The 23,927-nt window shown below is 38.3% G+C and overlaps 1 protein-coding gene and 1 pseudogene across 5 annotated transcripts in view; both read right to left on the reverse strand.

Moving 5' to 3' along the window:
* Positions 1–23,927, reverse strand: part of PRKAA1 (protein kinase AMP-activated catalytic subunit alpha 1) — a 46,561-nt gene that overhangs the window by 15,350 nt on the left and 7,284 nt on the right. For 3 of the 4 annotated variants that reach the window (XM_079918541.1, XM_079918543.1, XM_079918542.1), the window contains 2 exons: positions 3,638–3,779; positions 1,866–1,959 (listed from right to left, as the gene is read on the reverse strand). In XM_079918541.1, coding sequence (XP_079774667.1) covers positions 1,866–1,959; positions 3,638–3,779 — 236 coding nt within the window. The remainder of the gene's footprint in view (positions 1–1,865; positions 1,960–3,637; positions 3,780–23,927) is intronic. The other variant, XM_079918544.1, reaches the window with a different exon arrangement.
* Positions 16,158–16,678, reverse strand: LOC307184783 (non-histone chromosomal protein HMG-14-like; annotated as a pseudogene). The gene has a single exon. The product of its transcript is annotated as a non-histone chromosomal protein HMG-14-like (transcript).

Consider the following 23,927-nt stretch of genomic DNA (forward strand, 5'->3'; position numbering starts at 1 on the left):
ACAGAAGCAATCCAGGGAAGAGAAGAAGAAAAAAATTTTAAACTAATTGTCATCCTCAGACAGATACATTTATTATCTCAGTGGAACAACAACAACAAAAATAGGCTATTTAAAGAAAGACAACTGGCTTCCCTGGTGGTGCAGTGGTTGAGAGTCCGCCTGCCAATGCAGGGGACACGGGTTCGTGCCCCGGTCCGGGAAGATCCCACATGCCGCGGAGCGGCTGGGCCCGTGAGCCATGGCCGCTGAGCCTGCGCGTCCGGAGCCAGTGCTCCGCAACGGGAGAGGCCACAACAGTGAGAGGCCCGCGTACCACAAAAAAAAACAGCTGGAATTTTAATATGCAACAGATAAAATTGAGGAAAATCCCCACAATGTAAAGCAAAATGATTAAGACATGAAAAACAAAAGATAAGAAAGCAAGATGCCAATTCAATTTGTGTCTGTTTCCATTTTTCTAGGCAGAATATTTGTGCGGGATTGCGGGGGCAGGGAGTGGGGAGTGAAAAGACAAGTGGAATACCTGAAATTGAAATGAACCATGTTAAGAAATGGTAAAATCAAAATTAATTTGGTTAATGATTTTGATGAAAGTAAGGATATGCTACATAGAACAAATGAGTGAATGATATAAAGAATGTCAGATTGGGAGGGAAAAAAATTGGCTTCTCAGTGCTTGACGTGGCTCTTCCACAAAGAGGTTTTTGTATACCACATACCCTGGGTGTAAGAAAAAGTATGCGCAGGGGGCAATGTTCAGTTTTTGTATCTGTAACTTAAGACACTGTTCAAAATGTCTTCTAAAGTTCCTTCCAACTCTAAATTCTTTCAGTCTAATTCCCACCTCCTTCATGGAGCCTGTTCTTACTATTCCAGATACATCAGATTTCTGAAACCAAAAAATGAATGCAATTTAAGTGTGACTAGGGTTGACTAGCAAGGCCTAGATCTTTAAGTATTTAATAATATATTTTTTAAGGATTACATACATAATTTAAGATGTATATTAAAAGTATTTGTATGCCCGAGAAGCAAAGTCTGAAGATCGTGAGTTCTGGAGTCTCAATCCAATTCTGTCATTAGTAAATTATGTGACCTTGAGCATATATATAAACTGTGAGTCTCAGACTTCCCTGGTGGTCCAGTGGTTAAGACTCTGCGCTTCCAATGCAGCAGGCACAGGTTCAATCCCTGGTCAGGGAACTAAGATCCCACGTGCCACAGAGTATGACCAAAATATAAAAAGTAAATAAATAAAAATAAATAAACTATGACGGACTTCCCTGGTGGAGCAGCGGTTAAGAATCCACCTGCCAATGCAGGGTACACGGGTCCAATCCCTGGTCCAGGAAGATCCCACATGCCACGGGGCAACTAAGCCCATGCACCACAACTACTGAGCCTGTGCTCTAGAGCCCACGAGCCACAACTACTGAGCCCACATGTCACAACTACAGAAGCCCCACGCACCTAGAACCCATGCTCTGCAACAAGAGGAGCCACCGCAATGAGAAGCCCACGCACCACAACGAAGGGTAGCCCCTGTTCGCTGCAACTAGAGAAAGCCCACGCGCAGCAATGAAGACCCAATGCAGCCAAAAGTAAATAAATAAATTAATTTAATTTTTTAAAAAATAAATAAATAAACTGTGACTCTTAGTTTCCATATCTGTGTAAGTAGGCTAAGGAGATAATCTTTAAGATGCTTCTTAGCTCTAAATAGTCTATGATTCTAGGCAAATACATGACTAAGGGAGCTGGTTATTAAACAGACCTCTTAACAGAATTGCTTTCTGATATTCTGATGCTAGTAAGGGATCAGGGGAATTACAAAATATACACAGGATTAAATCAGAACTGCTTACCCTTCCGTTTTTACAGATATAATCAAATAGCTCTCCTCCTGAGACATATTCCATCACCATGAAAATATCAGATGGTGTACTGATGACCTGGTACCTGGTAAGAGAAAACATTATCTACCAGTATTAAAACATGTATATTCATTCATTCAATAAGTGTTTACTAAGCACCTATAATACACCAGGCACTGTGCTAGACGCTGGGAAAACTGCAGGGAACAAAACAAATTCTCTGCTCTCGTGGAGTTTATTTTCCAGAAGCCAAGAAACAGACACTGAATAAAAAACAGTATCTCAGGTGGTGGAACATGCTATGAAGAGAATCAAAGCAAAACTAAGGGAAATCTTTCATACAGGGTATTCAAGGAAGGCCTCTCTGATAAAGTAACATTTAAGCAGAGCCTAATGGAAATCAGGGAACAAACTATGCCATTATCTAGGAAGAAGGTGAACCAGGCAGAGGAACAGCAAGTGCAAAGGCCCCCGGGGGAAACCTGCCTGGCGCATTTGAGCAATGGTAGGAAGGCTAGAGCAGAGTGAGCTGGGAGAGAGAAACAGGATGTGGGGTCAAAGAGGTAACTGGACAGCAGAGGACACAGAACCTTAAAAGTCATGATGAGGCTTTGGCTTTTACTCTATAGGAGAAAGAAAGCTATTGAAGGTTTTAAGCAAAGCAGTCACATGATCTGGCCAAGTAAAAGGGTAACTTTAATTGATGGCAGCAATGTGAAGAACTGACTGGGCAGTAGGGTGGAAGCAGGTGGCTACTGCAGTAGTCCATGAGAAAGGTGAAGGGGGCCCACACTGGGTTGATGATAATGAAGGAACTAGAATGAGATCTTAGTTTTTGAAGGAAGGGATGGAATGGAGGTTGGGAAGTGAGAGAAATAGGAAAGTTAAGGATAGTTCCTAAGTTTCTGCCCTGAGAAACTGATATTAACTGAGATGGTGAAAAGACCAGGAAGACCAGGCACCGGAGGGTAATAAAGGGTTCAGTTTGGGCCAGATCGAGTTTCACATGCCTCATGGTCACCCAAATGGAGATGTAAAATAGGCAGTGTGCATATTCAGGAAACAGGTTTCAAAGCAGGAGATGTATATTAAGGGCTGTCAGCATAAGGATGGTATTTAAAACCATGGCACCTCAACACATGAGAAGAGGTGAGAGTGAAACAAATTTTGAGTCACCAGTTCAATACAAAAGCCTAAATGGTTTTAATTTATAGCCTGCATAATAAAGCTGAGTAGTAAATAACTTAACTGTAGATCCTACAATTGTCAGCTGTAAAACAATGGTAATATTACTGCCTTTTGAAATTCGGATTCCTGAAATTCTATTATTTGGATTTGGATTCCTGAAGATCTATGATTTGTTACTTGTTTTATCAGATATAAGCAGCGTGGGGGAGTGGAGACCCTACTTTATGGTCTCTAGTGAGGCGAGCTGATATCATGTGGAAATTTGGAGGGCAGGAGTTTTTACTAGCAAATCATTGTGGGTTCTACAGCAATATGGGCACTGAAAGTTATCTATCAGAACGGCATCAGTCCCGAAAATGAGAAAGATAACATCTGATCATCACAAGGGCAAAATGTGAACTTAGGCTTAAGGGACCATGAATGGGGTTAGATAAATACATGAACAGGAAGAAATCTGAAAACCCTCAGGAACAGACCAAAGCAATGTCACTCATCTTTCTCACTTGTCAGATTAAGAAGGTTAACAAAAATGATGAAAAAATGATATGACTATATTTAATACAATCAGATCTTACAGTTTAATTATATGAGGATGCCTGAAAAGCTTGAGGTTCTGAATTTCTCTGCGGATTTTTCCTACTACATCAAGGCTTCGAATCTTCTGTCGATTGAGTATCTTCACAGCAACTTTATGCCCAGTCAATTCATGTTTGCCAACTGTAGGAGAAATAATTTTAATAAATTAGCGCCAGGTTTGATTAATAACATATTTAGAACTATTCTAAGAGTAGTAATCTTAGCATTCTCCAAATGTACTTGCGCAGTTCCAAGTTCTTTTTTTCTTTTTTAATTTTTAACTGGTGTATACCTGCTTTACAATCTTGTGCTAGTTTCTGCTGTACATTAAAGTGAATCAGCTATAGGTATACATATATCCCCTGTTTTTGCATTTCCTTCCCATTTAGGTTACCACAGAACATTGAGTACTATTCCCTGTGCTATACAGTAGGTTCTCATCAGTTATCTATTTTATACATAGTAGTGAATATATGTCAAGTTCCTTTCAATTCTGCCTGATTTATCCCTGAACGTTTAGATGTTTAAAGCTGGAAGGCTAAGGGAGAAAGAAAGAAACTTCTTTTTGCTCTCTACCTTTTTATTTATTTATTTATTTATTTATTTATTTATTTATTTATTTATTTTTGGCTGTGCAGGGTCTTTGTAGCTGCGTGTGGACTTTTCTCCAGTTGCAGCTTTGCGGTGTGCGGGCTTCTCATTGCCGTGGCTTCTCTTGTTGCGGAGCACGGGCTCTAGGCACGCGGGCTTCAGTAGTTGTGGCTCATGGGCTCTAGAGCGCAGGCTCAGTAGCTGGGGCACATGGGCTTAGTTGCTCTGCAGCATGTGGGATCTTCCCGGACCAGGGCTCGAACCCGTGTCCCCTGCGTTGGCAGGCAGGTTCTTAACCACTGCACCACACGGGAAGCCCTCTCCACCTTTTTGTACTTTTAAATTCTCTTAATTTACTTTTCATTTTTTAAACTATCATACATACAAATTGAACTTGTTTCTTTTGTTGTGCAGTTCTATGGATTTTAAGGCATGTAGAAATTGGTGTAATCACCATTATAATCAGATACAGAACAGTTGCATCATACCAAAAACCACCCTCATGTTAGACACACTTTCTCTATAATCTCTTGAACCTTTAAAATTTAGGTTCATGAGCATGTAATTTCTGTTTTGAAAAATAAGAAAAAAATTTTAAGTGATTACCTTTCAATTTTGAATGCTATACCCAGATAATAAATGGTTATAATAGAATTTAGACATTTTTTAACAGAGACAAAGTGTCCAAAAATTTAGCTTCTAAACACGCTTTATTAAGGACCTAGTGAAGAATTAATATTCCATCAAAATCAGGAAAGAAACCAAGATGGTAAGAGGGCAGACAGCAGAAGCAAGAACCACAATTCTCCAGCCTATGGAAGGAAAACCACATTCACAGAAAGACAGACAAAATGAAAAGGCAGAGGGCTTTGTACAAGATGAAAGAACAAGATAAAACCCCAGAAAAACAATAAAGTGGAGATAGACAACTTTCCAGAAAAAGAATTCAGAATAATGATAATGAAGATGATCCAGGACCTCGGAAAAAGAATGGAGGCAAAGATCGAGAAGATGCAAGAAATGTTTAACAAAGACGTAGAAGAATTAAAGAACAAACACCTAGAAGAATTAAAGAACAAACAAAAAGAGATGAACAATACAATAACTGAAATGAAAAATACACTAGAAGGAATCAATAGCAGAATAACTGAGGCAGAAGAACTGATAAATGACCTGGAGGACAGAATGGTGGAATTCACTGCCGAGGAACAGAATACAGAAAAAAGAATGAAAAGAAATGAAGACAGCCTAAAAGACCTCTGGGACAACATTAAATACAACAACATTCACATTATAGGGGTCCCAGAAGGAGAAGAAACAGAGAAAGGACCCGAGAAAGTATTTGAAGAAATTACAGTCGAAAACTTCCCTAAGATAGAAAAGGAAATAGCCACCCAAGTCCAGGAAGCACAGAGAGTCCCAGGTAGGATAAACTGAAGGAGAAACACACCGAGACAAACAGTAATCAAATTGACAAAAAATAAAGACAAAGAAAAATTACTGAAAGCAACAAGGGAAAAATGACAAATAACATACAAGGGAACTCGCATAAGGTCAACAGCTGATTTCTCAGCAGAAACTCTACAAGCCAGAAGCGAGTAGCATGATATATTTAAACTGATGAAAGGGAAGAACCTACAAGCAACATTATTCTACCCCGCAAGGATCTCATTCAGATTCGACAGAAATCAAAAGCTTTACAGACAAGCAAAAGCTAAGAGAATTTAGCACCACCAAACCAGCTCTACAACATATGCTAAAGGAACTTCTCTAAGTGAGAAACATAAGAGAAGAAAAGGACCTACAAAAACAAACCCATAACAATTAAGAAAATGGTAATGAGAGCATACATATCGATAATTACCTTAAACGTGAACGGAATAAATGCTCCAACCAAAAGACACAGGCTCACTGAATGGATACAAAAATAAAACCCATGGCTTCCCTGGTGACGCAGTGGTTAAGAATCCGCCTGGCAATGCAGGGGACACGGGTTCGAGCCCTAGTCCAGGAAGATCCCACATGCCACACAGCAATTAAGCCCATGCACCACAACTACTGAGCCTGCGCTCTAGAGCCCGAGTGTCACAACTACGGAAGCCCGTGTGCCTAGAGCCCGTGCTCTGCAACAAGAGAAGCTACCGCAATGAGAAAACTATGCACAGCAAAGAAGAGTAGCCCCTGTGCGCCACAACTAGAGAAAGCCTGCGCGCAGCAACAAAGACCCAGTGCAGCCAAAAATAAATAAATAAAATAAATAAATTTTAAAAACAAAAAAACAAGACCCATATATATGCTGTCTACAAGAGACCCACTTCAAACCTAGGGACACACAGAGACTGAAAGTGAGGGGATGGAAAAACATACTCCATGCAAATGAAAATCAGAAGAAAGCTGGAGTAGCAATACTCACATGAGTAAAATAGACTTTAAAATAAAGAATGTTAAAAAAAAAAAAAAGAATGTTACAAGAGACAAGGAACGACACTACATAATGATCAAGGGATCAATCCAAGAAGAAGATATAACAATTATACATATATAGGCACCCAACATAGGAATATCTCAATACATGAAGCAACTGCTAACAGCTATAAAACAGGAAATTGACAGTAACACAGTAATAGTAGGGGATTTGAACACCTCACTTACACCAATGGACAGATCATCCAGACAGTAAATTAATAAGGAAACACAAGCTTTAAATGACACAACAGACCAGATAGATTTAATTGATATTTATAGGACATTCCATCGAAAAACAGCAGATTACACTTTCTTCTCAAGTGCACACAGAACATTCTCCAGGATAGATCACATCTTGGGTCAGAAATCAAGCCTTGGTAAATTTAAGAAAATTGAAATCATATCAAGCTTCTTTTCTGACCACAACACTATGAGATTATAAATCAATTACAGGGAAAAAACGTAAAAAACACAAACACATGGAGGCTAAACAATACGTTACCAAATAACCAAGAAATCACTGAAGAAATCAAAGAGGAAATCAGAAAATACCTAGAGACAAATTGCAACGAAAACACGATGATCCAAAACCTATGGGATGAAGCAAAAGCAGTTCTAAGAGGGAAGTTTATACCAATACAAGCCTACCTCAAGAAACTAGAAAAATCTCAAAAAAACCATCTAACCTTACACCTTAAGGAACTAAAGAAAGAAGAACAAACAAAACCCAAAGTTAGTAGAAGGGAAAAAATCAAAAAGATCAGAGCAGAAATAAGTGAAACAGAAACAAGGAAAACAATAGCAATCAATAAAATTAAAAGCTGGTTCTTTGAGAAGATAAACAAAATTGATAAACCTTTACCCAGACTCATCAAGAAAATGAGGGAGAGGACTCAAATCAATAAAATTAGAAATGAAAAAGGAGAAGTTACAACAGACACTGCAGAAATACAAAGCATCACAAGAGACTACTACAAGCAACTCTGTGCCAATAAAAATAGAAAACCTGGATGAAATGGACAAATTCTTAGAAAGGTATAACCTTCCAATACTGAACCAGGGAGAAATAGAAAATACAAACAGACCAATCACAAGTAATGAAATTGAAGCTGTGGTTAAAAATATTCCAACAAACAAAAGTCCAGGACCAGATGGCTTCACAGGTGAATTCTATCAAACATTTAGAAAAGGAAGAGCTAACACCCATCCTTCTCAATCTCTTCCAAAAATTTGCAGAGGAAGGAACACTCCCAAAGTCCTTCTATGAGGCCACCATCACCATGATACCAAAAGCAGACAAAGATACTACAAAAAGAGAAAATTACAGACCAATATCACTGATGAACATAGATGCAAAAATCCTCAAAAAAATACTAGCAAACAGAATCCAACAGTACATTAAAAGGATCATACACCATGATCAAGTGGGATTTATCCCAGGGATGCAAAGATTTTTCAATATATGCAAATCAATCAAAGTGATACACCATATTAACAAATTGAAGGAGAAAAACCATATGATCATCTCAATAGATGCAGAAAAAGATTTTGACAAAATTCAATACCATTTAGGATAAAAACTCTCCAGAAAGTGGGCATAGAGGGAACCTACCTCAACATAATAAAGGCCATATACAACAAACCCACAGCAAACATATTCTCAATGGTGAAAAACTGAAAGCATTCCCTCTAAGATCAGGAACAAGACAAGTATGTCCACTCTCACCACTATTATTCAACATAGTTTTGGAAGTCCTAGCCATGGCAATCAGAGAAGAAAAAGAAATAAAAGGAATACAAATTGGAAAAGAAGAAGTAAAACTGTCACTGTTTACAGATGACATGATACTATACATAAAGAATCCTAAAGGCTCTACCAGAAAACTACTAGAGCTAATATATGAATTTGGTAAAGTAGCAGGATACAAAATTAATGCACAGAAATCTCTTACATTCCTATACACTAACAATGAAAGATCAGAAAGAGAAATTAAGGAAACACTCCCATTCACCATTTCAACAAAAAGAATAAAATACCTAGGAATAAACCTACCTCAGGAGGTAAAAGACGTGTACTCAGAAAACTATAAGACACTGATGAAAGAAATCAAGGACAACACAATCAGATGGAGAGATATACCATGTTCTTGGACTGAAAGAATCAATATTGTGAAAATGACTATACTACCCAAAGCAGTCTACAGATTCAATGCAATCCTATCAAATTACCAGTGGCATTTTTCACAGAACTAGAACAAGAAATCTTAAAATTTGTATGGAGACACAAAAGACCCCAAATAGCCAAAGCAAGCTTGAGAAAGAAAAATGGAGCTGGAGCAATCAGACTCCCTGACTTCAGACTATACTACAAAGCTACAGTAATCAAGACAATATGGTACTGGCACAAAAACAGAAATATAGATCAATGGAACAGGATAGAAAGCCCAGAGATAAACCCATGCACCTATGGTCAACTAATCTATGACAAAGGAGGCAAGGATATACAATGGGGAAAAGACAGTCTCTTCAATAAGTGGTGCTGGGAAAACTGGACAGCTACATGTAAAAGAATGAAATTAGAACACTCCCTAACACCATACACAAAAATAAACTCAAAATGGATTAGCGACCTAAATGTAAGACCGGACACTATAAAACTACTGGAGGACAACATAGGAAAAACACTTTGCCATAAATCACAGCAAGATCTTCTTTGATCCACCTCCTAGAGTAATGGAAATAAAAACAAAAATAAACAAATGGGACCTAATGAAACTTAAAAGCTTTTGCAAAGCAAAGGAAACTACAGACGACGAAGAGACAACCCTCAGAATAGGAGAAAATAGTTGCAAACGAATCAACGGACAAAGGATTAATCTCCAAAATATATAAACAGCTCATGCAGCTCAATATTAAAAAAACAAATAACCCAATCAAAAAATGGGCAGAAGGGACTTCCCTGGTGGCACAGGGGTTAAGAATCCACCTGTCAATGCAGGGGACACAGGTTCGAGCCCTGGTCCAGGAGGATCCCACATGCCATGGAGCAACTAAGCCTGTGCGCCACAACTACTGAGCCTGCACTCTAGAGCCTGCAAGCCACAAATACCAAAGCCCGCATGCCACAACTACTGAGCCCACGTGCCATAACTACTGAGCCCACGTGCCACAACTACTGAAGCCCGCGTGCCTAGAGCCCATGCTCCCCAACAAGGGAAGCCACCATAATAAGAAGCCCGCACACTGCAGTGAAGAGTAGCCCCCACTCAACACAGTTAGAGAAAGCTCGCACGCAGCAACAAAGACCCAACACAGCCATAAATAAATAAATAAATAGGCAGAAGACCTAAATAGACATTTCTCCAAAGAAGACATACAGATGGCCAAGCAGCACATGAAAAGCTGCTCAACATCACTAATGATTAGAGAAATGCAAATCAAAACTACAATGAGGTATCACCTCACACCATTTAGAATGGGCATCATCAGAATATCTATGAACAACAAATGCTGGAGAGGGTGTGGAGAAAAGGAAACCCTCTTGCACTGTTGGTGGGAATGTAAATTGATACAGCCACTATGGAGAACAGTATGGAGGTTCCTTAAAAAACTAAAAATAGAATTACCATATGACCCAGGCAATCCGACTACTGGGCATATACCCAGAGAAAACCATAATTCAAAAAGACACATGCACCCCAATGTTCATTGCAGCACTATTTACAACAGCCAGGTCATGGAAGCAACCTAAATGTCCATCGACAGATGAATGGATAAAGAAGATGTAGTACATATACACAATGGAATATTACTCAGCCATAAAAAGGAACGAAATTGGGTCATTTGTAGAGACGTGGATGGATCTAGAGACTGTCTTACACAGTGAAGTAAGTCAGAAAGAGAAAAACAAATATCATATATTAACGCATATATGTGGAACCTAGAAAAATGGTACAGATGAACTGTTTTGCAGGGCAGAAATTGAGACACAGATGTAGAGAACAAACTTATGGCTACCAAGGGGGGAAAGTAGTGGGGAGGGGGTGGTGTGATGAATTGCGAGATTGAGATTGACATGTACACACTAATATGTATAAAATGGATAACTAATAAGAACCTGCTGTATAAAAAATAAAATAAAAATTCAAAAAGAAAATTAAAAATAAAAAAATTTTTCTTTAAATAATAAATAAGTAAAAAGAAACCAAGATGGTATTCAGTAAGAAGGGATAAAATATAGGAGAAAAAGAAGAGAATCCCCAATAAGGTAATGAAGCAAAGTCATAGGTAACAGCTGTGTAGAAGGCTGGAAGGCAACAAATCCAGACAGAAATGTTGCAGAGGATCCAGGACGGTTATTTCTAGGGAGAAAAAAGAATAGACAGATAAATTATCTGACAGGTTTGAAAGTACGTAATGTTACATTGAGAAAGATCTTACAGAAGTATTTGAAGATGTGGAGAATTTAGCCTTAGGTTAGAAGAAAACTAAGCAAATGAAAAAGTGAGGTAAATTAATAACTCCAGGAATAATGAAAAGTTCTGTAAGTAAATATAGTCATAGTATTGGCTTAGCAGATAGTTTTTACACAGTCACAATTATGAAAACACCAAATATGGATTTTTTTAAAGTGTGACATAATTATATTAGGAGAATGAGGGTGTAGAGGAAAAGGTACAAAAGAACTAAAATCTTTGACCTGGAGGTTATTATGCTTAGTGAAGTAAGTCAGACAGACAGTCTCCTCAGCAAGTGGTGTTGGGAAAGCCAGACAGCTTCATGTAAATCAATGAAGTTCAAACACTCCCTCACACCATACACAAAAGTAAACTCTAAATGGCTTAAAGACTTAAATACAAGACATAATACCATAAAACTCCCTAGCAGAGAACATAGGCAAAATATTCTTTGACATAAATCATGGCAATATTTTCTTAGATCAGCCCAAGGCAAAAGAAATAAAAGCAAAAATAAACAAATGGGACCTAATCAAACGTATACACTTTTGAACAGCAAAGGAAATGAAAAGACAACCTAAGCACTGGGAGAAAATATCTTCAAATGATAAGACCAATAAGGGGTTAATTTCCAAACTATACAAACAGCTCTCTCAAAATCAAAAATATAAACAAGCCTATATGTGTATATATATATATATATATATATATACACACACACACACACACACAAGCCAATCAAACAATGGCAGAAGACCTAAATAGAAATTTCTCCAAAGAAGACACAGATGGCCAATAGGCACATGAAAAGATGTTCAACATCTCTAATTATTAGAGAAATGCAATTCAAAACTGCAATGAGGTATCACCTCACACCGGTCAGAATGGCCATCATCAAAACATCTACAAATAATAAATGCAGGAGAGGGTGTGGAGAAAAGGGAACCCTCTTACACTGCTAGTGGGACTGTAGATCAGTGCAGCCACCATGGAAAACAGTAGGAGGGTCCTAAAACAACTAAAAATTGAACTACCATATGATCCAGCAATCCCACTCCTAGGCATATATCCAGAAAAGATGAAAACTCTAATTCAAAAAGATACATGCAGACTTCCCTGGTGGCACAGTGGTTAAGAATCCGCCTGCCAATGTAGGAGACACAGGTTCGAGCCCTGGTCCAGGAAGATCCCACGTGCCGCAGAGCAGCTAAGCCCGTGCGCCACAACTACTGAAGCCCACACGCCTAGAGCCCATGCTCGGCAACAACAGAAGCCACCGCAATGAGAAGCCTGCGCACCGCAATGAAGAGAAGCCCCCGCTCACTGCAACTAGAGAAAGCCCACACACAGCAACAAAGACCCAACGCAGCCAAAAATAAATAAATAAAATTTTTTCTAAAAAAAAAAAGCATAAGAGGAGAAAGGCAAGTTCCTCCTAAGATGACACTGTTCCCAAAAGGCCAGAAAAAATTTTAAAAAAGAAGAAGAAAAGATACATGCACCCCAACGTTCATAGCAGCACTATTTACAATAGCCAAGACATGGAAGCAAGCTAAGCGTCCATCAACAGATGAATGGATAAAGAAGATGTGACACACACACACACACACTCACACACACACACACACACACACACACTCACACACACACACACAGGAACATTACTCAGCCATAAAAAAGAATAAAATAATGCCATTTGCAGCAACATGGATGGACTTAGAGATTATCATATTGAATGAAGTCAGACAGAGAAAGACAAATATTATACGATATCACTTGTATGTGGAATCGAAAAATAATAAAAATGAACTTTTTTAAAAAACAGAAACAGATTCACAGACATAGAAAACAAACTTACGGTTACCCAAGGGGAAAGGATGGGAAGGGATAAATTAGGAGTATGGGATTAACAGATACCACTATATATAAAATAGATAAACAACAAGGATTTACTGTACAGCACAGGGAACTATACTCAATATCTTATAATAACTTACAATGGAAAAGAATCTGAAAAAGAATATATGTATATATATATATCCACAACACTTTGCTATATGCCTAAAACTAACACAGTATTGTAAATCAAGTATACTTCAATAAAATTTTTTTAAAAAATTTTAATAAAATAAAACTAGTGAATATAACAAAAAAGAAACAAACTCACAGATAAAGAGAACAAACCAGTGGTTACCAGTGAGGAGAGGGAATTGGGTAAGGGCAAGATAGGGATAGGGGATAAAGAGGTACAAACTACTATGCATAAAATAAATAAGCTACAAGGATATGTTACACAGCACAGAGAATATGACCAATATTTTATAATAACTATAAATGAAGTATAATCTATAAAAATTTTGAATCACTATGTTGTACACTGGAAACTAATATAATACTGTAAATCAACTATACCTCAATATAAAAATAAAATAACTTAAGAACGAACTAAAATCCTCATCAACCATAATAAGAATTTAACAAAAAGTCTGTCAACAAGAATTAAGATAACTTTTATGCATGCATTATCAATTAGAAATGTGGAAGTTTTAAAAAACAGGGCTTCCCTGGTGGAACAGTGGTTAAGAATCCACCTGCCAATGCAGGGGACACGGGTTCGAGACCTCATCCAGGAAGATCCCACATGCCGTGGAGCAACAAAGCCTGTGCACCACAACTACTAAGCCTGTGCTCTACTTTTCAAAAAAAAATTTTTTTTCAATTTTAAATAAGTGATTTAGAGTTTTAGTTTTTCAGGAAGAAAATGTTCTCTTCTAAATTAGAACATAGTTTGTAAGACCAATATCAAAGAGCTTTCCCTGGCAATCTTCAGAATTACCAGCTGAAAATCAAGGGTAATGATAACAAGAAATCCTTCATGAGCTGAATTGTGTCTCTCCCCAAATTCATATGTTGAAATCCTAATCCCTAGTACCTCAGAATGTGATAGTATTTGGAAATAAGGCCTGTAAAGAGATGACTAAGTTAAAATGAAACAGTTGGGGTAGGTCCTGATCCAACCTGACAAGTGTGCCTTTAGGAGGAAATAATGATACACAGAGAAACAGCAGAGGTACACACAGGAAACCATGTGAGGACAGTGAGAGAAGGCAGCCATCTGCATGCTAAGGAGAGAGGCCTCAGAAGAAACCAAACCTTAATCTCAGACTTTTAGCCTCTAGACTGTGAGAAAATAAATTTCTGTTGTCAAAGCCATTCAGTCTGCAATATTTTTGTTATGGCAGTGCTGGCAGACTAATATAATATTTTTTACTATTTCCAAATTGAAAACTCAGCATTGATATTTTAAACTCCTTGTATTTAAAACATTATTTTAAACAAAGAATTATTCTCATTATTCCAATCTCAATAGACTTTCCTGCTTGATCTGGGACTTAGGAAGGAGCCGAGCCTGACCATCCTTTAAAAACCCCCAAGGACTAGGAACCACTGCAGGTTTTTAATCACGGGAGGAATGAGATAATTATTTTTTCTAAAAGAAAAAAAAAAGACACATTGTTTGCTCCTCACTTAATATGTGCTCTTGACGATTTAACAATAAGAAGTTTAGAATTTTAGAACTAAAGAGAACCTTACAGATCATCGGGTCCAATGGTTTTCAACAATTTAACCATTTTTTCCCCACCAAGCTAACCAAGACAATGAGTGAAGGGATCTTCTGCCCCATGAAACCCCCTGCAGCTGAGAGGGGTGGACAGGGGATGGGGTGGTTCCTCATTATTTTGAATTTTTTAAGCATTCGCTACTTTGCTTAAATATTTTAGTTAACAATATTAAATTTAAAGTTAGGTTATACAGATATTTCACAATGGAAGAAAAAGTCTTTATTAAATAAGACTCAAAGAAAAGTGTTTAAATCAGAGTCCTAACTCAGTCCCTTTCAAGAATGTAACTTACCACCTAAGTTCACCTTCCATTTTGTCCAGATCCTTTCCTTTTTTTTTTTCATAATTGAGATTTTACTGGTTGTTTTGAGGATCAGCACAGACATTTAAATTGTATACAATTCTTTTTTTTCTTGGCTGTGTTGGATCTTTGCTGCTGGGCACAGGCTTTCTCTAGTTGCGGCGAGCGGGGGCTACTCTTCTTTGCTGTGCGCAGGCTTCTCACTGCGGTGGCTTCTCTTGTTGCAGAGCATGGGGTCCAGGCACGTGGGCTTCAGTAGTTGTGGCACACGGACTCAGCAGTTGTGGCACACGGGCTCTAGAGCGCAGGCTCAGTAGTTGTGGTGCACAGGATTAGTCGCTCCGAGGCACATGGGATCTTCCCGGACCAGGGCTTGAACCCGTGTCCCCTGCATTGGCAGGCAGATTCTTAACCACTGTGCCACCAGGGAAGTTCCTAAATTGTATACATTTCTTAACATACGTACCAAAAATCTAAAAAATCATGTAGTTGTGATTCTTTTCTGAACAGTTATTCCAGTGACTTTCCAGCTTAAAATTTGGAGGCAAATTTTCCTTGACAGGGTATCAAGTACCAATATCTTCAAATACTGATACGCTGTTACATCGTAAGTCCCACTAATTCACAATTTAATGTCATATACACTACATACTCAAATTGTCAATCGTCAGAGCACATTAACAAAGTTACGAGAAAAACTGGACTACCACAACCAAAGATGTTACAGAGTACACAAAATTCTGACCAGGAGAGCCAAGATCAGGGAGTGAGTGGTTTGCTTTAGGAAACAATTCAACCAAAAACAACATGGGAAAAGAAGTAATTTCAAGTGTTTAAGACATTAAATGCACAACTGACTCCAAACTGCCATTTAGTATGCTTTGTATTATAGGATATAAAAGCTACCCCTCATCTGTGGAATGTTAAGTTGACACCCAAGATAATCAAAGCCTTCCATATTCAATATCCCACTATTTTCTGGTTGTACCAAAAAACAACCAGCAAATGATTTCACCTCTTAAAAAAAAAGCATTTACACTTAAAAAATGGGATAAGGTGGGATTCCCTCCTTTTTAAAACTGTTTCTAGAGCTACTAAAACACTTGCATTTACAAAACAGTTGATAAGAATATTCCTCTGGATTGTACAAGCAGGGAGACAGGGACCACTGATAGGACCGGATGTGTGATATGAATCAGAGTTGCTTCTTTCTCTCCTGCTTCATCAGAGTCTGGGCTCTTCTCATTTTTAGTTTCTCTGTTTTCTGCAGGTAAGTCTTCTTTAGTCTCTTGGTTAGTCACTTCAGCCTGTTTTCCCTTTGCTCCTCTTTTCCCTTTTGTCTGCACTTTTTTGGCTGAAAATTTATCCTTTCCTGCTGCCTTTTTTGGCTTCGTTTATACTTTTGCGGGAGCCGGTTTAACTGACAACCGCACCGATCTCCTCTCGGGCTCCTCCTCGGCTGAGCTGACCTGCCTCTTGGGCATTGTGGCGGAGGGGCGGGCATGTGCCGGGTACCTGCGGGCCGCGGTACACCGAGAGGCCGAGAGGCCGAGGCCGAGAACCTTCGCGAAGCTGATGCTGGGACCCGCCCAGATCCTTTCTTAACTTTCACAATACTCCCACAATACAAATCTTCCCAGCACATGAGCAAATGTTCAACCGCAACACAGCCTAACCCAAAGGATTATCAGGGAATCATAAAGTAAAAGTGCCATTTTTTTTAAAACATCTTTATTGGAGTATAATGCTTTACAATGGTGTGTTAGCTTCTGCTGTATAACAAAGTGAATCAGCTATATGTATATATATACATATATCTCCATATCCCCTCCCTCTTGCGTCTCCCTCCCACCCTCCCTATTCCACCCCTCCAGGTGGTCACAAAGCACCAAGCTGATCTCCCTGTGCTATGCAGCTGCTTCCCACTATCTATCTGTTTTACATTTGGTAGTGTATATATGTCCATACCACTCTCTCACTTCGTTCCAGCTTACCCTCCCCCCTTCCCGTGTCCTCAAGTCAATTCTCTACGACTGCGTCTTTATTCCTGTCCTGCCCCTATGTTCTTCAGAACCATTTTTTTTCTTATATTCCATGTACATGTGTTAGCATACAGTATTTGTTTTTCTCTTTCTGATTTAATTCACTCTGTATGATAGACTCTAGGTCCACCCACCTCACTACAAATAACTCAGTTTCGTTTCTTTTTATGGCTGAGTAATATTCCATTATATATATATGCTACTTCTTCTTTATCCATTCATCTGTTTATGGACACTTAGGTTGCTTCCATATCCTGGCTACTGCAAATAGTGCTACAATGAACACTGTGGTACATGACTCTTTTTGAATTATGGTTTTCGCAGGGTATATGCCCAGTAGTGGGATTGCAGGGTGGTATGGTAGTTCTATTTTTAGTTTTTAAAGGAACCTCCATATTGTTCTCCATAGGGGCTGTATCAATTTACACTCCCAACAACAGTGCAAGAGGGTTCCCTTTTCTCCACACCCTCTCCAGCATTTACTGTTTGTAGATTTTCTCATGATGGCCATTCTGACTGGTGTGAGGTGATACAGTTTTGATTTGCATTTCTCTAATGATTAGTGACGTTGAGCATGCTTTCATGTGTTTGTTGGCAATCTGTGAAACACAAAAGACCCCAAATAGCCCAAGCAATCTTGAGAAAGAAAAACGAAGCTGGAGGAATCATGCTCCCTGACTTCAGACTATACTACAAAGCTACAGTAATCAAGACAGTATGGTACTGGCACAAAAACACAAATATAGATCAATGGAACAGGATAGAAAGCCCAGATATAAACCCATGCACATATGGTCACCTTATCTTTGATAAAGGAGGAAAGAATATACAATGGAGAAAAGACAGCCTCTTCAATAAGTGGTGCTGGGAAAACTGGACAGCTACATGTAAAAGAATGAAATTAGAACACTCCCTAACACCATACACAAAAATCAACTCAAAATGGATTAAAGACCTAAATATTAAAAAAAAAAAAAAAGAAAAGAAAAATCCTAAATATAAGACCAGACACTATAAAACTCTTAGAGGAAAACACAAGCAGAACACTCTATGACATAAATCACAGCAAGATCCTTTTTGACCCACCTCCTAGAGAAAGGGAAATAAAAACAAAAATAAACAAATGGGACCTAATGAAACTTGAAAGCTTTTGCACAGCAAAGGAAACCAGAAACAAGACGAAAAGACAACCCTTAGAATGGGAGAAAATATTTGCAGACGAAGCAACTGACAAAGGATTACTCTCCAACAAGTGCCATTTTTAAACTACTACAATGTAAAGGGAATCTCTAACTTTTCTTGTAAGTACCATTTATATAGTTCACCTAATCTCAAAACCATCCATGGCTGGCCAATAGGCACATGAAAAGATGCTCAACATTGCTAATCATCAGAGAAATACAAATCAAAACCACAATGAGATATCACATCACACCTGTCAGAATGGCTATCATCAAAAAGTCTACAAAAATGGGCTTCCCTGGTGGCGCAGTGGTTGAGAGTCCGCCTGCCGATGCAGGGGACACGGGTTCGTGCCCCAGTCCGGGAAGATCCCACGTGCCGCGGAGCGGCTGGGCCCGTGAGCCATGGCCGCTGAGCTTGCACGTCCGGAGCCTGTGCTCCCCAACGGGAGAGGCCACAACAGTGAAAGGCCCGCGTACCGCAAAAAAAAAAAAAAAAAAAAAAAGTCTACAAATAACAAATGTTGGCAAGGATGTGGAGAAATGGGAACCCTTGTACACTGCTGGTGGGAATGCAAATTGGCGCAGCCACTATGGAAAATAGTATGGAGGTTCCTCAGAAAACTAAAAGTAGAACTACCATATGATCCAGCAATCCCACTCCTGGGGTATATATCTGAAGAAAACAAAAACACTAATTCAAAAAGATACATGCACCCCAATGTTCATAGCAGCACTATTTACAATAGCCAACACATGGAAGCAACCTAAGTGTCCGTAAACAGATGAATGAATAAATAAGATGTGGTATATATATATATATCCATATATAACAATGGACTATTACTCAGCCATAAAAAGGAATGATATTTTGCCATTTACAACAACATGGATGCACCTGGAGGGTATTATTTTATGAAATAAGTCAGACAGAAAGACAAATACTATATATCATCACTTATACATGGAATCTAAAAAATAAAACAAACTGGTGAATATAACAAAACCGAAACAGACTCACAGATATAGAGAACAAACTAGTGGTTACCAGTGGGGAGAGGGAAGTGGGGAGGGGCGAGACAGAGGTAGGGGAGGAAGAGGTACAAACTGTGTATCAATATGAAATAAATAATCTACAAGGATATATTGTACAGCACAGGGAATATAGCTAACATTTTATAATAACTTTAAATGGAGTATAAATCTATAAAAATTTTGAATCACTATGTTGTATACCTGAAATGAATATAATACTGTAAATCAACTATACCTCAATTAAGAAAAAAAGAACCATTCATAGCTAAGAAATTATAGAAGCTTTCTGAAAGATGGCACGGTAACATAATGCACTGGATATATTGCCATCAAAACATCATTAAAATATATATGAAACCAGTGAGGAAGAAAAACCTATAGTCACAGCTGAAATGAACTCTAGAAATCAAGCACATTCTAATTTCTGATAAGGTTTTCTACAGTCTCCAGTACCAATCAGATGTGATTAAGAGGAGTCAACTTGACTGTTAAACCCTAATTCAGGAAGTATCTTCTTTCTGAGACCTAATTTATTGATACTGAGTAAGTACTAATCTCATCTGTCCCAACTACCCACAAAAACTCCAAGCATGGCTTAGTAGGAACCTTTTCCCTTTAACTGCACAACTGAAACAGAACTGGGAAACAGCAACAATACCAGTTAATATTGGCAGAATCCATTTGGGTCTAAACTCCAATTCATCACCCAATTCATCAACTGGTTGATGAAACTCCAATTCATTGACCAGTCTCCTCTTGTACCATACTCTGCTTATTTTCAACCCCAACTAACTTTAAGAAACAATTAGGGCTTACTGAAACTCTTGATGTACATTCTGTCATGAAATAAGGGCCTGGAATAGGAAATGCAAAGCATTCTCTCCAATTCATTCATTTGGCCTTATGTATGGAGCATCTGCTATACGCCAGTTAACGCTGCCAGGGAAAGTACCAATGGAAAGCAGCCTGGGTCCCTGGGACGTTCCTGGCCTCTGAAGAGGACCAAAGTAACTGTAAGGTAAGAAACACCAAAACGAGTCCCAAAGAATTAAACAAGCAAACAAAAAGAATGGACATTAATAACGCTCACTTGAGAAGTATGTGAATGTTCTAGGAAAATTATTAACTATTTCATGATGATAAGAAAATAAAGAAGTTATGAAATAAGAGAGTGCAAGACAAACTTTACAACAGAACAACTAAAATCATTTAGAAAGCAGTAAGTTGCAGCAGATATGTGACAGAAAATTTTATGGAGCACATACCAAAAAGTTAGGAAGAAATTAGCAAGAGCAGGAGGGTAGGTGATAGACAAGGCATAGGGAATCAAGTAAAATTCAACTCATGAGTAATAAGGAGTAGAATATCGTTCCACCTATAAATAATAGATGCCCCCCCAAAAAAATAAAGAAGGCAGAATAAACAGAATGAAATCAATCACCAGACAATCAAGGTATAGCTAAACTTTTTTCTAAAACTTGAGCATTTCATCAAATTATAAATTAATTAGAAGTACAGAGGCATAACTTCTTCACTTTTGAAACAGTGGAAGAAATCACAAAAGTGTGATTGCATAAATATTCAAACAAAAATTAAGACAATGTCAGGGAGGGGGAAGGTGTCATGACAACAACTGTAAAGAGATCATTCAAATTTTCACACATACACAGACATTCCAAACTAAGTCAACAGGCAGAGTACATGATCAGTTTGCGTTTTTTTGTTTTTGTTTTAATATTTATCTATTTATTTGGTTACACTGGGTCTTAGTTGTGGCAGGCAGGCTCCTTAGTTGTGGCATGCGAACTCCCAGTTGCTGCATGCATGTGGGATCTAGTTCCCTGACCAGGGATAGAACCCAGGCCCCCTGCGTTGGGAGTGTGGAGTCTTAACCACTGCACCACCAGGGAAGTCCCAACAGTTCGGTTCTTTTAATGGAATATTAGTATAATAATTCCTTTTTCATGGCTATGTAAACCAACAGTACATTTTAGGGCAATAAAAAGGCAATTAATGTCCTAGAATAGCATTAAAGGTGCTATTTCATTTTTGTTTTAATTTGTTGTTCCTGGACTTGTAATTTAACTTAGAATTAAGTAAATGAAAAAATGTGCATAAATATGTTTATTACAGTGTCTTATGTAAGAACAAATACTGCAATTAACCTAAATGACCAATTTCAGAGAACAGTATAACATATTGTCATTCCAACATAACAGACTCTCATAGAAAAACTACATGAAATGCTCTCATAAACATGAAAAGAACAAACAAAAATTGTATATGTATTCTACATTTTCCAGCTATACAAAAATATTTACATAAAAATGATAATGTGCCATAATTAAAAGTTATTCTACTCTGGTCTTTTTTTCAAATTTTACTTACTTTTTAATATTCTATTCAATTAAGAAAAATTTCAAAGAGAAGGAAAAAACAATGATAGGTATTAACAGATTCATCTTTTTCAGGAGTAGGGCTAAGCACCCAATTCCACTTCCACATGAGAAGGCAATCTGTGTACAGAGCATGGGCTTTGCAGTCACAAAGATCTGGGCTTTGGTCCTGCATGAAGGTATTTACTAAATGTTTGACTTGAACAAGTTAAATTACTTCAACCTTCTATTCAAAATCAGAATACCGCGTACTCCATGAGGGTGACATGAAGTAGGCTTTGTAAAGCACTTTCCATAGTGACCGGCACAGTTAAGTGCTCAATAAAGAAAGGATGGCTATTGCTATTCAGGGTTATATATTCTCCATTGCTTCCAAACCTGTCCCCCATTCCTAGCTAATCAGTCCTAAATTTTCTGATTTAATCCTATATAGCCAATCTTATCTCAGCTCTTTGATTTGTCCCTTTTATCCACTTAGATCCAGGTACATAATAAGTACTAAATAAATAATAGCTGTAATTTCTATGCATCTAGTTTCCATCCCCATAAGCTTCAATCTCACTAACCTGCTCCATCCTCCTCTATCCCATCAATACCAGAGATTTCTAGCTTCCAAAGTTCAACCCATTTCCTAACTTTGGTTAATTTTCAACATAATATTGCTAGACATATATATACATAGTGCCAAGTCCTTGACAGGGATTTCACCGACTACCCAAAAACTATAGAAACACTTATTCTGTCATAGAAGAGCACAGAGGTGAAAACAGGTTCATTTGACTTAAGTTGAAATCAGATTTTTTTAAATGACTACTACTTTTTAACATATAAATCTAGTTGATTTATAATACACAATTAAGGTGTACAACTCACTAGTTAATATTCATGACATACCCACTTTGTACCCAAACATACTGACTCCAACTCTCACCAACCCTGGAAGACTAGTATTATTAGCAACACTTTACAAGTAACTGAGGCACAGGAAGATGAAATAACTTGCCCAAAGTTACACAGCTAGTGACTGACAAAGCAAAAATACAAAGCCAGATCTGTCTCAAAAACTTGTGCTTTTTCCAAAAAGGGTAACTGAAATGTGATATTTTTAAAAAGATAATCCTCAAAAGAATATTACGTAGTATAATAATACTAAATATCCTTTTAATAAAACATAAATAGTAGAAGTTGAACATATAAGCAGAACCCTTAATTTAGTCTTGTAGTTTTGAAAAGAATAATAGACTGAATTCCCCATACTAATAAGACTTATTCTAAAAATTCATTCATATATTTAAGAAATAGTTATTGAGCACCTGCACCTACTATGTGCCAGACACTGCTACTATGACCTTTCTCTTGTATATGAAAAATAAATCCAGTCTAATAAAAACCTGCTTCCTATTGATTTCAATGTTTTAATACAAGATACCAAAGAAGACATTTTATTCATTTTATTAAACCAGTTTAAAAGTTACTCAAGGGCTTCCCTGGTGGCACAGTGGTTGAGAGTCCGCCTGCCGATAAAGGGGACACGGGTTCGTGCCCCGGTCCGGGAAGATCCCACATGCCGCAGAGCGGCTGGGCCCGTGAGCCATGGCCGCTGAGCCTGCGCGTCCAGAGCCTGTGCTCCACAACAGGAGAGGCCACAACGGTGAGAGGCCCACTTACCACAAAAAATTTTTTTTTAAATTTTAAAAAGTTACTCAAAAAGTACAATTGATCCTTGAACAACACGGGTTTGAACTGCAACAGTCCATTTATACTAGGACTTTTTTTCAGTAAATAAACATTCAGCCTCCCTATCCCCATATGCAGAACCTGAGGGTATGGAGAGCCGACTGTACTATGTCACTTAATATAAGGGACTTGAGCATCCACAGACGCTGGTATCCTCAGGGACTCCTGGAACCAATCCCTCACTGATACTGAGGGATGACTGCATCATAAGGGAGAAATTAAGAACATAAAACTAAAAGTACATAGGGATTTCCCTGGCGGTCCAGTGGTTAGGACTCAGGGCTTTCACTGCCAGGCCCTGGGTTCAGGCTCTGGGTTCAAGCCCTGGTCAGGGAACTAAGATCCCGCAAGCTGTGCACCACGGCCAAATAAATAAACAAATAAAAGCACATAAACTGTAATGGCAAGTGCAGTGGGTTGAAAAGTGTCCCCCTCCCCACAAACTCACGTCTACTATATC

This window comes from Stenella coeruleoalba, assembly GCF_951394435.1.
Source record: "Stenella coeruleoalba genome assembly, chromosome: 3".
Lineage (NCBI taxonomy): Eukaryota > Metazoa > Chordata > Mammalia > Artiodactyla > Delphinidae > Stenella > Stenella coeruleoalba.